The sequence below is a fragment of the Xenopus tropicalis genome, chromosome 7, assembly GCF_000004195.4.
Source record: "Xenopus tropicalis strain Nigerian chromosome 7, UCB_Xtro_10.0, whole genome shotgun sequence".
Taxonomy (NCBI): domain Eukaryota; kingdom Metazoa; phylum Chordata; class Amphibia; order Anura; family Pipidae; genus Xenopus; species Xenopus tropicalis.
Window position 1 is genome coordinate 84024629 of NC_030683.2, and position 17780 is coordinate 84042408.

General features: G+C 38.6%; 1 protein-coding gene across 1 annotated transcript; it reads right to left on the minus strand.

Moving 5' to 3' along the window:
• Window positions 1-1425: 1425 nt before the first annotated feature.
• On the minus strand, window positions 1426-12595 carry LOC116412418 (zona pellucida-like domain-containing protein 1). The gene is made up of 12 exons (XM_031906621.1): window positions 12508-12595; window positions 12092-12134; window positions 11237-11335; window positions 9843-10069; window positions 8076-8263; window positions 6876-6948; window positions 6423-6520; window positions 5462-5548; window positions 3945-4116; window positions 2959-3082; window positions 2106-2132; window positions 1426-1816 (listed from the first exon to the last, which is right to left on the minus strand). Exons 1-12 carry the CDS (start codon window positions 12589-12591, stop codon window positions 1635-1637), a joined length of 1404 nt encoding a protein of 467 aa, XP_031762481.1. The 5' UTR covers window positions 12592-12595; the 3' UTR covers window positions 1426-1634.
• Window positions 12596-17780: the final 5185 nt, after the last annotated feature.

Consider the following 17780-nt stretch of genomic DNA (forward strand, 5'->3'; position numbering starts at 1 on the left):
ATTGGCACTAGGATCAAGGTCATTTGGACACAAATGCTAAGTGTGTGGTGTTTAAATGTATGGAAACTTTAATGTGCACTTAACCCATGAGCCACAATCATATCCTCATCTTATATGAGTAAATAAATACTTCCAGTTCTAATGCTAACTGCAAGTAAATTCTTTGATACTCTGTGTTGCCAACTTTCTTTCTACCAACCATCTGCAGATACGTCCAGACAAAGACACCTAGACAAAGCTGTTTTCAGCACTTCATAGCTCAGTACAGCTCCCATCTCCTTATACCATGGGAAATTTCTTAGCCTGATTCCAGTTTTGGTCATGTTAAAGATCCCGTGAATTCAGTCGATAAAAAGCAGCCATATCAGGTGATTTTTTAGAGAGGTTTGTTGGCCTTAAACTGTAGATTTCTTAAACATGCACAGAATGATTATACAATGAGACAAGTATTCTTTAAAGGAGAAGGAAAGGTAAAAATTAAATAAGCTTTATCAGAAAGGTCTATGTAAATACAACCATAAGCACTCACAGAAACACTGCACTGAGTTTTCTTTCAAAAGAAACAGGATTTCTTGTCTGCTTGTTTTCCTGTGCCAGAGACACGCAGCTCTCTCCTCTCTCCCCTGTCCTGCTTTCCCCCCCTCAAGAATGCTAAGTACTCCCTCCCTCCTCAGGAATGTGTGATCTGAGCCAATCAGCAGGAAGCTTCCTCATAGTCTTACTAATTGAGCATGTTCACAGGTCTTGGCCTTGGTGCAGGAGTGAGGCATTATGGGAACTCTCTTTACAGAGCTCAGCATTTTTTTTTTCCTATGAGGCTTCTGATCATTTGAATGGGTAAAATATGGAGATATTTAAGGGCACTATTAATAGAACTGAAGATCTGCCTGCAGCTTGAGATTAACTCTTTATTAGCCTTTCCTTCTCCTTTAAAGTACAGATAAAATGGATTGTGCTGGTACAGTCCATAGGAACAATGGGTGTGTAGAATTCTTTTATCAGCCCTAAGGCTGAATCAGCCTAATCCTGTGACAGCCCCAAAGCCACTACATCGGGCTGGCACAAGGGGTGGATTTTTGCGCCGAAATGTATACTCACACATTCCGGTGCCAAAATCTGTGACATGTGACAACTTCCAATCTGTAGTCACAATTGTTTTTGGAAAGTATAGTAATGTATAGTATAGTATAGTAGTATATACTATATAATAGTATAGTTGCAGAACTGAGCATGAAATAAACATAGAGGGAGCTGGATTCCTGCTGTTAGAATGGATGTTTAAAGGATGCTGAGTAGAGGGCCTTTGTGCATACAGGGAATAAGGATTTGGAAATACTGTACTAATATTGATGTGTATTAGTAGAACACTGAATAAGAGCATTTTAAGGACAAGCTAAATACAAAGAATATACTGGAAACTGAACATATTTGGCACCATGTCTTTTTATTAAACAATGCAGTTTAATATAAATCTCTATCAGTTCATATGTACTTGATTTTTTTTTCCCAACATTTACATCTGAAGGAAGATTAAAATTATATTTTCTACAAAATAAAACAAAATCACATTGAAAGTAGAATATTTTGGAAATATATTATGGTTATAAAAATTTATATTGGTTATAAAAAAATGCTTATTTCCCACTGAAGGCAAAGTTGTCTGCTCCTTTCTTCTGTGCCTGTTGTGCCTTGAGGAGGTGCATTTTATATAGAAGCACACTTCCAATTACCAAAGCAGCTCCCAGGATGGCAGCAATTATAAGTCCAACAATGAGTCCAGTCAAAGTGCCCTGTATTTCTTTTACTTCAGTCAAAGCTTGGGAAGAAAGAAATCAAATATTTTTATTTACTTATATTTAGACATTTAAATGCATATCCAATGTAGCTATGTCTAATGCTGCAAAACTGTTGCCTTGCTGGTTGCAGTTTATTGAAAAGCATTGCAATGTTTACTAAACTATTACATTCTATTTGAGAGAGGCTCTTGATTATGTAATCAAGAAGACCTTACTTACAAAAGCCTACACTTTAGGCCTAGTAAAGTCAAAACATACAGATATCAGTATACATGAAAAGACAGATTTCAATAAGACACAAGTACTTACTCTGAATGGAAGACTGGGGAGTAGCATCTACAAGAAAACAAAATAAACAGCTTAGAAAAATGACATAGTATCTTTGGAAACAAAAATCTATTTCAAATGTGAATCTATAGAGTTACTCTAATGTTCAGATAGCAATAGAATGTCCTGCTCTCTACAGTGAATGTAGATAAGGGTAAGAATAAGAGTACCTTGCCTCAAACAGCAGCAACCCTAAGTTACCAGGTGCGGCAAAAAGCCTCTTCTGATAACTTTAAGAGCTGATTTTCTGGTTATTAAGCCAGAAATACAGCTCTTCTAGTTCAAAGAGTGCAGTTGGGCTCGAGAGAGAAGGAGGGATGGAGAACATGTTTGTAAGACCATGTGTATGTCTGCACACAGGGAATGGTAGTGGAAATCTCTTATTAATCATTTGATTTTTGGCTCAGTCATAGCACTGACATTTTTACTATTGGCACTGACATCCCCAGTACACAGCTACAATGGTGCTCTGGTCCCAGCACAGACACAATGACTTCACCCACTTTCCATTGGTAGACACATCAGCACCTGCTAATGTACATTTTTTTTAACAGTTCTGTAAAAATTCTGTGGCAAAAAGTTTGCCAAATTTCAATCATAATATTGACTCAAGATTATTATATTGGCTTTCTATAGGAAATTCTTGATATTTTTTTTAATTTCAGGAGAAAAAAACATTTGCACCAGTAACAGTAAAAAGTGGGAAAGTGAACGGTTTTTTTTTCTGGTGAGCAAAAGTGAAAAAGTTGAAGAATTTATGATTTTTAGTACATTTGTACCAGTAAATACTAAAGTTCATGTACTTTGGGTTGGTGTGATAATAAGCTAAAATTACCAGAATCCAGGGTATATATAGGTCCAGAAGTAACAGTGACTGGATCTGATGTTCCAGTAGAGGTATCTGCTGCTCTCTTTCTCCTTCCACTTGAAAATGAAGATGAATTATTGCTATTACAACCCTAGTATTGAGGAAAAATCATGATTATTAAAGACATTTGACAGAGAAATGTACTTAAACCACCACAACATGCTTAGCAAAAGACTTTAGAGTCTATTAAAGGGGTACTCCACACAAAAATGTTTTTGCATAATAAAGGAAAATATAATTCTAAACTTTCCAATTTAAACATTTTCAGTAATTTTAAAGCTATTCATAAATTGTATAAAGAGAAAGAAAGAATAGCTGTACCTTCCACACTAAAGTGTTAATCTCAAGTAAATTTCAACACTATTCTACAAAAGAGATATGTAAATGGGGAGCAAATGAAGTGTACAAATATACAACACACAAATTAGGAAACACCCGAGCAGGTGGATGATCCATTTAAATGGGAAATTTACTATACTATTAAATGTATCATTATATAGACACTGCAAATCTTAGGGCAGAACTAAACTAGAGCTGTTTTTGTCGGACAGACAGATCTCATCCTAAAAGTTGGATGAAGTTGTGTGATCTGTACATGTAAGACAGATGCAAGGGGCACATTGAGCATTCAGAGAATGCAATTGGTCTCTGCCAGGGCCGGAACTAGGGGTAGGCAAAAGAGGGTGTGATTGTAGTTGGGGGGGGGGCAGCTAGGCAAGTACCTCTTCTGTCACCTGCCCCTAGTTCAGGCCCTTACATGTGTGCACTTGTTCATTTGTGCACAGAGGGGGGCAAGGTGGCCACATGGGTTTCCTAGGGTGCCTCGACAGCTTGGCCTGGCACTGCTCTTTGCTCTAGAAGATACACATTTCCAGTTTAAAAATGGTTGAAGCGGCATTGCCTCATGGCTGGAGTGTGTATTTGTTTCATGATGCTAGATTCCATGAACTTACTTGCAAATACTGGGCACACTTGTCCGGCTGGCACAAGCGTGTGACGCAGTGTAGGAAAATCGTGGAAGTTGGCAGACCACTGTGCACAACAAACCGAAAGGTCTGAAATGAGAATTGAGCAGATTTTCCAGCCCCATTGGATAGGATGGTTGTCTGATTCTTAACATTGCACCTGAGTAGAGACAAATGTTAGAAATTTGCTGTTTAGGAAAAAACACAATATTTTCTTTTTATAACTATATTACAATTTGTAGATTGGAAGCTCTTTTGGGCAGGGCTCTCTTCACCTCTTGTATTGGTTATTGATTGCTTTATATGTTACTCTATATGTCCAATGTATGAAACCCACTTATTGTACATCTAGTATAAATAAATCTAAAGCAACTGGGCTTGTTAGGTAATCATTGAAGCCATTTCACTACTCATCCGAGCAGCTTCTTCAGTTCAACTGACTGGTATGGGAAGTCCTCAGCATGTATACTCTTCCACTAATCCAATCACAATGGCACTTTGTAACTCTTCAGAAAGGTGACATCTGAAACTCACAGAGGTGTGAATGCTGTGGAGTTACTTTGAAAGGATTACCAAAGTATCATACAACTCTTCAAAACAGGTGTTACTTGTTAGAGTTGCATGAATGGATGTGAAGAGTTCTGAAACTGCCGGGGTACAGATGTTAGAACAGCATTGTATGTAGCAGACAGATGGTGTCGAAGTCCACAGGCCAGGACTCTGCTGTATTTCTACACCTAAAAGACAAGGGACACTCCTTTGAAAATAGCAACGTCCAAATTTTGGACAAAGAAGACTTTTGGCTTAAAAGAGGCCATTCATGTTAAAGTGGGGAAACCATCCCTAAACAGAGACGGGGGACTTCGACACCATCTGTCTGAATGTCTTCAATGATTACTCACCAAGTCCAGTTGCTTTAGATTTATTTATACTATATACATCCATGACCTGGATGAATGAAAATCTTCATAGACACTTAGGGGCATATTTATTATGCTGTGTAAAAAACGGCGAGAAAATTCGCCACACATCGCCAGGCTTCGTTGTGTAAAAGTGGCGTAATTTTTTATGCGTTTTTTCTTCCACCGGAACTTATGGAAAATAACGGCGTAATATCCGGGGTTCAGACGGCGATCTTTTCCATTTATTTTACACAGCTTTTTACTCCGTTTTTTCGGCGAATTAGTTTTACACAGCATAATAAATATGCCCCTTATTGTACAGCGCTGCGGAATATGTTGGCACTTTATAAATAAATGTTAATAATAATATATCAGATTAGATAAAACAATTTCTTAACAAAACTCTTTTTTCCTCCCCTAGATATATGAATGATGAAGCAAATATGTGCTAAATAATGTAATTGTTATTCCCACTAGAAGGCCTACTGCATATAATTAGATTTAAGGATATTGTTTGCAATTTTTTGTATGTAACATTATTATTGTAACATTTAGTTCAGTAGCAACTACTAGCACACATAAAATATGATTAAAGAAGCCTACCCTGTAAAGAGGCTGTATCGGTCGGAAGGTATAGTTGTTATCAGCACATTTGGTGTAGCAAAGCATTCATCCAGCAGCACAAAGAAACTAAGAAACAAAGAAAAGAAAGTGGTTAGGATAATAATGTAGATATGAAACTCTCAGTGGCTTCTTTGGACTGAAGAACGATGAAGAAAGCTTATATAGCTGTGTAACATGCTGAACAAATGAAAATAAAAGTTAATGATAATTTGATGAAGAAGGTATTCAAAAAGACCTAATTAAGTGTGTTCTGAAGCTTTGGTTCCATTAGGACATGTAAACCCCACACACAAAAAGGCTGCAACATCTCCTTAATCACTTAGATTTCCTTCTCCTCCTGTAACCCACTCTGCCCCCCCTTGGGAATTAGCTTTGATTCCTGGCTTGCCAGACATGCTCAGTTGTTCTAAACTCAGATTACTAAACACGCCCCCCAGTCTAGCAGCCAGTAAAGAGTTGACATTGCTCAGCTCAGCTTTACCATTACAGTGCTCAAACAAAGCAGAACTTTTATCAGAGACAGTTGTGCCTGTGTGAGCCTGTATTCTTGATGAAATGTATGGTGAATAAGGGTCTGTGTGTGTGTATGCTGTTTGCAGATTTAAATGTAACTGATTATGTATAAGAGGAAAAATGGCCACAGGGTGAAAGCTGCTATTTGCTTTAGGAAACTGTGATGGTGCTGGCAAGTGGAGGGGATATAAGCAGTACATATAATGCCACTTGGGTGGGGGAGACATGCCCAATTGATATACATTGTAGGCAAATGTAGGCTTTACATGTCCTTTAATACTACTAAAACTACTATAAACTACAATAAACATGCGACAAGGAACATAATGTAGTAAAAAAAAGATAAACAAACACTGATCTTGAAGGTAGGAGTGTAATAAGCAGCACTACAGCACAATTAGTAAATTACAACAAAAAATATACGTACTTAGCAGTTAGGTTTGTGGCGGTAACTTTAACATACATATTTGTCTTCAGTGGAAGGGCAGTTCCATTAAATTGCCATGTAGATGAGAAGTTTGAATCCTAGAAACATACCAGAAATGAATCCAGCAAATCATTGACATTTTGGGTAACAATTTATTAAGTCTGCATTTGCCATAATAAACCCAAATTTTGCACTATAAAAGCAAATGGAATTATAAGAAACATTCCAACTGACACAGGTATGGGTTTTGATAAATGAGTCAATTTGATAAAAACTTCCCTTTCTGTTAGGAAAAATGTCTCAACAGTTCTTATAAGAACGAATAGGGTCTGACTGCAAGCATTTTTTCAGTCGCTTGCCAAGTTACAATGTGACTGGGTGATTAAATAGCCATCACCCTTCAGCAGAAAGTGTTCTTTAGTCACCATAACATGCAAAAAAGCAGGCACTTACCAAGGACAACTGCATACTCAGAGTGCTAATGAAGCTTCCATTATTTGTATTTACGGCCACCATTGCTGATGATCTAAGAAACAGAGAATTAACATCATAATTCTGAAAAATTCTTTAAATACATTCCATAACACATCTGTTTTATGTTTAGAAAGAATAAGCATTAAAATTAGAACCCCCTACAGAGTGAATAAGAATATGAAGCTTTCAGGCCTAGCTGTAAATCTACTAAAACTAAGATATTCCCTGGATCAAAGGTATAGAATGGTTATCTTCAAACCTGGGCATAGCGGCTGATATTCATATGGAGCAGATATCCTTAATGGATCCCACAAGTATCAAATTTTATTACATTTTCTTACTGTCAGGAAAATGTATTTCTAGTTTACTCTAACATATTATCATGGATTAAAGCCTGCTGGAAACTGCAGGGCAATAACCTCATGGCTGAATCCTTAAAACACCATTGATCTATGAAACTTTTCCACAGGTGCCAGGGCCTTAGACACAATGTATGTATGTATATGTATGTATGTATGTATGTATGTATGTATATCTTTATTTATAAAGCGCTACTTATGTACGCAGCGCTGTACAGTAGAATACATTAAGTACAACAATAAATACAAATAAATACAAGGTACAGTTGCAATAAGAGTCAGAAACAAGATGAACGCAAGAGTGTATGTACAGATGTCTTCCTGTCAACCCTTTTGTCAAACTTGGATAATACATTCCCTATGTTAAACAACAGTAAAATGACATAGAGTTGGTATAGATTATTCTCCTTGGTTAATCTCTAATGACCTGTAATTACTTTTGGACCACATAGCATAGCTGGGGGTACAGTAATACTGTATGCACTGTAATGTACTCTTCATAGAGTTCATCATAGAGTAGTCTTTGAGGGCAATGACAGATGAGATGTTTTTCCCCCACGATTAACCTCAGCCACAAGATGTTTTGTACGTTTCCTCAGCAGCGGTTTCCGGTATATCATTGCCCTAAATGTACAAGGTTGTTATATTATCTCCAAGTATCTCCAAGTATGCCAGCTTTATAATAATATCAATAATATCAACAGCCAGATGCCCTCACAGGTTCTGACAACCATTTTCACCCACATTATTGTTAGTAAGGTTAAATCACTCCTCAATTCATAAAAACACATTAATAATGGCTTTACTACATCATACTTACGTGAGTAGCTGGGTATTGTTTAGAAGGTACTGCAGAGGGTATCGGCAAGAGAAGTTGTAATTTAGGTTTGTACTGTAGCTTATGAGACCGGTATTTGATATGACAGGAGTGTCTATATATCCAGCGATGACAACCGTTTCTACTACTGAGTACTGAGAAAATATTCCACTTCCTGCATTCTGCTCTATCTGAGAGAGTATTTACAAGCATTTGTAAATAAAGGATTAAAAGGAAGGTAAACACATACACATCAACCATGGCTGTACTCTGTACTATAAATTCAAGCATATTCAAAGATATTAGCAAGGATTAAAGCATGCTTATTCCAGCAATATTATGGATGAGTACTTAACATAATATTGCTTAATAAATCATTTTTTCAGCTCTCCAATGCCAGCAGAACAAAATGTGGAAGAGAATTCCCAATGAGAACCAGTCATGCTACATTAAAATGTACCAAACTCCCAAATTGTGTTAAAAATTGTGATGGTTGATTACAACATAATATTACTAAACCCAAATTGTACAGTATTCTCCCTATATTAGATAACAGCAAGGTGACTGATGCAACATTAGCAGGGAAACTCATCTGTGAATACTCTTGCATCTGGAAGGTTAGGCTACCTACTGTAGAAAACCAGAATGTGTAATATTGAGGTATGGATAGTTTAGATGTCATTCAATATTTTCCATTAAAGTAAAACATGTTTATACTGAAGTTACTTCAGTATCATTGCAGACCAATAACATGATGATGTCTACTTAAATGAGTGATTCTCATTGTGATAAAGTTATTTTTTATATATGAAGCAAAAGCATATTGATTCCCATCATCTCTAGGACAATAGCATGGATCAGCTTTCCATTGTCCTATATGACCACACTTGATGCATATGTATGTCTCAAAGGAGATGCTACATATTAAAACTTGGAGCCAAGTAGAAAATTTAAACAGACAATCACATTGTCTATGTATATGCATAGAAAGTGGAATCTGTCATCACGAATATAAATGTTAATCGTTAGTGATGAGCGAAAATTTTCACTAGGCATGGATTCACGGCCAAATTCTGTGTTTTGCCATTGGCGGATTGTTTTGCGAAATGGGTGCAAAAAATTGGCCATTGAAAAAAAAATGTAATCAGATTAACAATGTCATAAATATGGCAAGATCCGCATGTTTCTCCAAATAAAGTTTTGTTCACCCAAGTTATGAGCCACATTCAGCTGATCTAGTAATTCAACCCATCAAAGCAAATACTGGAACATGCAGGAGACCCGTGCAAACTCATTGTCCAAAGACTGATGGGATTTATCAGCCAGTCTGATTGATATCCGAGCTCCAGTCAGATAGTGAACAGAGAGGGAACCAATGGGTTCCCAATAGGCTGCTTAGTTGTTGCCAAGAACTTGTAGAGGTAGATGAGGGCTTGAATTACTTGAGAAGTTATTGTTATAACTAAATTACAAAAAAAATCTGCAAATGTTCAAAGACAAAGGGAAAGATGGCCAAGGTATCAGCACAATATATTTAATGAATCTCTTTTAAATACAAATTGCATCACTAGAACTGCTAAAATAGAAAAATAGTGAAATCAGGCAATATGCATTGTTAATATTTGTCCTATGTATTCTAGAAAATGTTAGGGTTTGCTGTTCAGCCAACATGAAAAGCCCAAACAGGGCATTACTAAAGCATTTCCTACTGTGAATGTTTTATTATTTATACTAATTACACAGTTCATGAACATACAAGGAAACACTTACCCATATATTGTTTCCACATGTGTTTTCGGATGTATCATTTATCGGGAAGACAAATCTCATGACCGGAGGAACTACAGATGTATCCAGTGTTCCATTGCACTGAGTCAAATTGTGCTGGCTATTAAGGGCCAGTGTTGCAGGGTCAAACACAGCATATTGCACTGGACAAGCATTGATGGTTAAAGTGATCATCGTAGGGCCACAGTTAACATTAATATCATTGTTTTCTGGAGAATGAGATAGATGTGGTTGATACATTTAAGACAAGTATATACATTTAAATTTATATATTTGTCTTATAACATAAGTGATAAACAGATTTTTTCAAGTTTGATAACAAGGTCTTTAGTTTCTTGGCTCTGATTAAAAAAATGTAAGAAGGCAACTTCTATGAAACCAAGTTTAATCCAGTGCTGCTTTTCCTTGCTACTGCCTATTTCTGCAGAACACAAGGTCAAATTACATTGAATTTTTTTTACCTTCAGTGACAGACATATTTACTAGAGACTGTCTTATAGATACCTAGAATGGGATAAGATGCCCATAGATTAAATGGCAATGCTACAAGTAGCAATATATTCTGCACATTATAAGTAGTTTTACATAAGATGAATAATTCAGATAGTAGGGGTCATTTACAAACACAGCCACATGATGTGGCGCAAATGGCCAAGGAGCGTGGGTACACAAGCGTGTGGGCGGTTGGCAGGAGGGCTTGGTAGGTGTGCACTGGGTGCCTCTGCAGATTTTTTTGCAGGGGGGCCGGCACAGACCTCCCTGGCCCTCACTCCACCCACCATCCACTTGTGTCCCCACAATCCTTGGTCACTTGTGTCAGGTTGGTAAGAGGGTGGCTGGGGAAGGGGGATGTCTTACAGCTACGTCCTGAAAATGTCCTGAATGTCAGCTTATGTCCTCCAGCAAGAAAGAACAAAAAAAATCACTCTGATAGAAGGCAATGTGTAACTTATAATTTATTCTAAATAGCTTTCCCATTAACTGCTGGCCAAAGTTGGCCCTACAGGATATTGCATAGCACTATCTGCTGCTAGAAATGGAATTAGAACTTCTAAAGCAACCACAGATTTTTTCATTAGTGCAATGTAACAGGAGGCTAAATTGAATGTACTTAATGCACACATATTCAAAAGTACATCTCTGTTTGGCAATATGACAAGGCGTATTTGTAAAGGGGTTGAGGGGGGTATGTAGAATTGTTGTGCTGCCTGCTTCTTTGCTAAATTTACTAAATAGCATTACCTGGACTGTACCCAGTAGCTCTGGCACTTACAACAAGCCGTTTGATTTCAGTTAATAACATACAGAAACATTTATTTTATAATTTTTAAAAAATCACTTAGAATTGATAGATATTATGGTGCTATAACACAAACCTGGGTATCTGTTGTAGGCAGATGAGCAATTGAAGCCTTGTCCAAAACACTGTTTTGCAGCTATAGTGAGCAATACAATGGCAACAGTTATCATTGTACCTAAAAGAGAAAGGTTTAATAAATGAATCATAACACTGCTGTTTGTTGTAATGCCAACAGTAGAGCTGACACCCTTTCTTAAAAAGAAAATCCCTGCATTCCTTGTTTTAGCTTTTGTCTTCATTAATAACTGCTACCAATCATCATTTTTACTGTCTAGGTGGCATATGTCTTCCTCTCCTCTTTCTAAGTACCTTTCAGAATGCTAGTACACACTGATAATAGCTAAAACAAATCCTTACTCAGGGCTGTAGCTTTCATTTCATTCTAACTGTTCCTATGAAATCAGTCTAATAGCTGATCCCATTCATCCCTTTCATACTGAAGAAAAGTTGTTTCACCGTGTATGAAAAATATGTGAGAAAATCATCTAATATTTCTCTATTCTTGGACAGATAAGTAATACAGATACAGGACCTGTTATCCAAATGTTCAGGACCTGGGGTTTTTTGGATTTTGTTTTTTGGGTTTTTTTTCTATAATTTGGATCTCCATACCTTAAATCTTCTAAAAAAAAATCATTTAAACATGAATTGAACACAGTAGGATTGTTTTCCCTCCCATAAGGATTAATTATTTCATAGTTGGGATCAATTACATGGTTCTGTTTTATTACAGAGAAACAGAAATCATATTTAAAAATCTGAAATATTTTATTAAAATGGAGTCTATGGGAGATGGCCTTCCATTAATTCTTTCCAGGTAAAGGATCCCATACCTGTATATGTAATACCAAATGATACTAAATTAATGTACCTATGTTTTGAAGGTCGTCAGAAAGATCATACAGAGTGGAGACCTAAAATAAAAGAAAAAGGTCTACAGTCATTCCAGTAAAACACTGCAAAATAAACAGAGGCTTATAGCATGAAGTATAAACAGGCCAAATAAAGTCTTAGGTTGCTTTTAATGCATAATAAATGTCAACTTTATCAGAAAAAAAATATCGAGAGTTTTTCAGATTAATTTAAAAAACTAATGAAAAGATTAAAGTTGCTTCTATATATATTAAACAATTACAGTATATTTTATGGGCAGAACAAAGATGAAATAATGCATGAATTTAAATATAATATGAAAGACATATACAATTAAAATCAAAATGGTGCCCGATTAGTGCATTGTCGTGCATGCTGTACAGTAAAAGTCCTAATTCTGTTCCTAGCACTTACCGTGAAGAGATCTCTTTTGGGGAGGAGATGTGAGATTCCTGGCAAATGCAGTGAGACTCTATTTATATAGAGAGGACAGTGCATGCCGTCTCATCTGCAAAGAAGTTTATATTTCAGTCTCAGTTTCCAGACTGTTGTTGAGCAAAGCTTCTTGCATAAAGGCCAGATATCAGATTTAAAGCAAATGTATCTCTAGCATAAGTATCACTGTTTAGGACAAAAGGATAGCAATGTTAATTCTTTTTTTCAGAAAAGTTTTGCAAACGTCGGGGGACTTTAACCTGTATCTTCCCAGATTATGCTGAACTAAAATTCTCAGAACTTACCAAGACCTAATAGATTTCCAAAGAGGTTGAGATACTCAGCAGCAACTACTAGGTTGAGGATGCCTGGGACTGAGGGGGAGGAAATCCAATATATAAATAAAAGTGTGCTTTTAATGAGAATGTCAATATAAAAATGCTTGATTAAATAGATATATAGTCCATGTGGCACAAGTGCCCAAAAAGTATAATTACTGCAGAAAATTTCGCACAACACAGGTCTTAAAAAAAGTGCAAATATTTATTGCGTAAAGTCAATTTATCATAAATGAAGCCAAACCATTGGTTTCATTTAAGACTCAATAAATAAGTATTTGCAACATTTTTGAAGTTTATATATGAGGTTGAAAATGAAGTCCTAAAACAGACAACAGGTTGACTGTCCTAATCTGGAAAAAGGCAAAGCTGGGCACCTCTAAATTGGACACCCCTATGCAGACATGGAACGCCTTCAGAATCCTCACCACTACTAGTCCTTGGCTGAGGAACAGCCATTATATGTTCATTATACTGTTTATCTACCAAACCTACTCTACCCACTGCAATGTTATATACCAATTTGTTTGTTTTTCGCAGTTTTACATTTTTTCTCACCCTACAAACGATTTACCCTTGGGGGGATCTACGACTACCTTCACGTGGAAAGTTTTAAAGTCCATGCATATTTTTAACATATTAAATGTTTCTTCAAATCATACAGGTTAGCTCAACTAGTGGTTACAGGCCACCATAGGTGGAGTTTATATCTTAGTCCTCTCAAAGACTGCAGATGGCTCATACCCGCCCCAGCTTCCTCTTGTGGATTCATCGTCCCAATGAAAGTGCATTTACTTTGTATTCTAGCTGTTATCAACTGTACTCTAGACTGGACTTTTTTCTGGCTTCTTGAGATCTACTTACTTACCCCACCACTTTCTCATCCCATGGTTAGTTTACCATGAAATTACCCTAGATATACACTTGTCCACTATGGTTATAACACCCACCCACTGGCACTTAAACAAGACCCTTCTGAATGACTTCCAAATCTGTACTATACTAATCCAGACCATTAAAAAATTATTTTGCCGATAATGCTCACTCAGTAGAGAATGACTCCTATCGGAAGCCCACAAAGGCTGTATTAAGGGGCAACTCATATCTATAACTTCTGTAGAAAAAAAGAGAAGATGCATGCTAAAACTACTTTGAAACAGAAGCTTACCCACTCAGAACACAAAGCCCATATTGACCCTACTGCTAGGTTACAAAAAGACAGAAATTCTATGAAAGATAAACCACACTCTTTATCTGCTAGGAAACTGAGAGAACAAATAGCTCATACAACTATAGTTTCTTTAGATAAAGCCAATGGCAATAAATCATTCTCCCCTAAGGAGATTGCAGGTGCCTTTAGGATTACTACACTAATTTTTATAATGTGCCAGCTCCCATAGCTTCCTTACAGCAATCTAAGACCTCTCTCAGACAAGCCTTTCTTGCAGAAAATATTCACACAACGCTCACACAACCTGATCTACAGTAGATATGCTAAATATGCCAATAACTGAGGAGGAAGTCAAAGAAGTATTCAAGTCTATCCATGCCTTGAAAGCCCCCAGCCCAGATGGATACATACACATACTATAAAAAAATTCTCCTCACTCTTCACTCCACATTCTATATTACTCTACTACATAAAGAAGGCAAAGCCCTAAACCTCTGTGGTAGCCAAAGGCGGATTGCCCTCTTAAACTCAGATCTTAAAATAGTCACCAAACTTTTGGCCAACAGATTAGGACCACTCATACCCCGGCTTGATCAGGTGGGTTTAATTTATGACAGACAAGCTGGAACTAATACATGCAGAACTACAGTTCTTATCGATGCCATAAATAAAACCCAGACACCGGCCCTATTACCTAGCTTAGATGCTAAAAAGACATTTGATGGCAAACCCCACAATTTCCCTACCAATTTGCATGCCCTACTAACACAATACAGTAAATACTGAGGGTACAACTTACATGTTGATAAGACAGAAGCCTTACAACTCAACCTCCCTTCTCAAGTTAGGGAAGCTCTTGCTTCATTATAAATGGAAAACCCACTATTTTAAATATCTCAGCATCCAACTACATACAATCCATTGTATCTAACTTTCCCCTAGTCATACAGTAAATGAAATCACTTTTGCACAAATGGAGCACATACAAACTCCAGGTTGGGCCACATCACGATGATTAAAATGGCAATCCTCCCTCTATTTTTATATTTGTTTGAAATCCTTCCAGTAGTAGTTCCCAGAATCCCTTAGGGATCTACAAACAGCCATTTTGAAATTCATATGGGGGAAACATAGACACAGAATAGCAAGAACTGGAATCACAGCTATTAAATCTCAAGGTGCAGTCCCTCATCTGTGAGCATGTTATGAAGCTGCCCACCTACATCAGGTATTAGGCTGGACTACGTTCACACCCTCTAGCAAATGGCCATATATTGAATCACTATGGGGCGACAGAAAAAAGGTTACCTCAGATATCCTGCTTTAAGTGCTTTTTACTGTAACATTATGGAAACAATGCAAAGACAAATATCATCTGGCAAACCAGAGCTCACTGTTTAAACCCCTTCTAGCCACACATGACTGCTTTATACACCAACATGAGGAAAGCCTCTCTTACAAAAAACAGGATTCTTTGTGCTAAGATGCATTTTAGTTGCAAAGTTTAACATCAAAAAATAGTCTATGAAAGTATATATTATTAGTATTTGGTGTTAGTGGCCTATTTTGGACAATTTTTGGAAAGAGTCTGCAATAAAATTAGTTTATTGCTCTGATTATTGAATGGTTGCGCCTTTGGAAAAAAAAGTCATTTGGTCTGGGATGTGTATTTAGATCACTGCCATGTACTGTATGCGTTATGTTCTCTGCCTTCCATTGTTTTATCTTACCTTGGTGTGGCAGCAACATGAATGGAATTCAATGTTACACATATTTGCCCTCCAGCTACTACTGAGCTCTATAAAGTCAGCAATATACATCTGCACGCTATGCATATAAATGGCCGTGGAAGCCCATAGGGATAATTATAGGATAGACTTTAGCTTAGATTTTTTTGTGTGTGTGTCTTGAAACCCAACACCAAGAAAAACAATCTTGGCCTACTTGCATTGTTCTTTGTTATGCATTAGAAAAAGTTCAGGGAACTAAAGTGCATAATCTTTTTGGCCGGCACAATGGGTACTTAAGCATGTGTGCTATGAAAAGGAGATATACCTTGAACATGTTGAGATTATCAACTGAAAATAAGGTTTTTTGCGGGCATTTTACTTCAAGAGTGTGCTGTTCTTTATATACAGTATTTGTTCAGTTCATCACTCTAATGTTGAGTATATTTGGCAGATCATTAAAAAGAACTGCCAAAGGGTATCTACAGTTAAGGTGGCCATACATTCGGCATGTTATCTGCCCATGTATGGGCATCCCCAACAGACCTACTGTAAGGAGCACCGGGAGGCCGGCGCGCATTCCTACCTTCAAGCGCGCCGGTCCCCGGGCTCCTCTGGTACAGCGCGCTCCTGCGCGCACCTCTCTGCGGCGCGTCCCGACGCGCAATGGCAAAGGGCGCGCGCGCGCATGCGCAGTAGCTTTAGGTCCTCCCGGCGCTGCGCGATGACGTCAGTGGACGCGCTGACGTCACCTTGGCGCCAAATTCAAACTTAAAAAGCGGTTCCTTGCTTGTTTTCCTTGCCCAAGCTGGTCCTGATTTCCTGGTGCCTTGCTAAGCTATAATATATCTGATTCTCTGGTTTTTGACTCCCTGCCTGACTTTTGACTACGATCCTTGCCGCCTGCCACTGACCTTGCCTGACTCTCTACTACGATCCTTGCTGCCTGCCACTGACCCTTGCCTGACCACGACTCCGATTACAGCTTTACCCTTGGTACCGCGTTGAATAACCTTGGCCGTAAGTAGGATCCCTGCCTCTCCCGCCGCAGAAAGTCCGGGGCCCCAAAAGGGCGTCGGTGAACACCGGGGTCGGCCGGGCTCTCCTGCTTATCTAAGGGGTTATTCCGGGCAGTTACCAGGCTCCTAAGCATACAGACTGTAACAGTTAGCTTGGGCCAAGATGGAGCCCTCTCACGCTGCCCCTACTGGTTCCCTGGAGAACGTCCTGGAAGCACTCCTCAAGCGCTTGGAATTTCAAGAGGCTCAACAGGCTCATCTCTCCCAGTCTCTCCAGCACTTCGCCGCCCGTCTGGATTCCCTCCAAGGAGCGCAAGGTGGTTCTGCTTCGCCTCCACAGGTTCCTGTCTCTGTTGCACCCTCGGCTGTGGTACCGCACTCCGAACCTAAGATTCCTGCTCCTATGCGCTACGCAGGGGATCCTGAGGTTTGCCGTGGTTTCTTGAACCAGTGTCTCATTCAGTTTGAACTGTCTCCCCTCAGATTCCCCTCTGAGAAATCCAAGGTGGCATACATCATTGCATTGCTCCAGGGTAAAGCACTGGCCTGGGCATCACCTCTGTGGGAACGAGACGACCCTTTAGTCCACAACTCCTCGGCTTTTATTGCTACGTTTCGCAAGATCTTCGATGCCCCTGGCCGAAAGATCAACGCCTCTACCCGCCTTCTAAAGATAACTCAGGGCACCTTGTCTGCTGCTGAATACGCCATTGACTTCCGTACCTTGGCGGCCGAGGTTGCTTGGAACAATGATGCCCTAGTCGCAGCCTTCTGGCAAGGTCTTAATGAAGGCATCAAGGATGAATTGGCCGCCAGAGATTTGCCCACACAGTTTGAGCAGTTGGTGTCTCTCGTCATTCGCATTGACTCCAGGATCAAGGAGAGGCAGTCCCAGAAGTCACGGGTCCGCAGATCACCAGTTTCCTCCGTGCTGCTTCCAGAATCTTCATCTACCCCAAGTCTTCTGGCTGAGGAGCCCATGCAACTAGGGGCCACT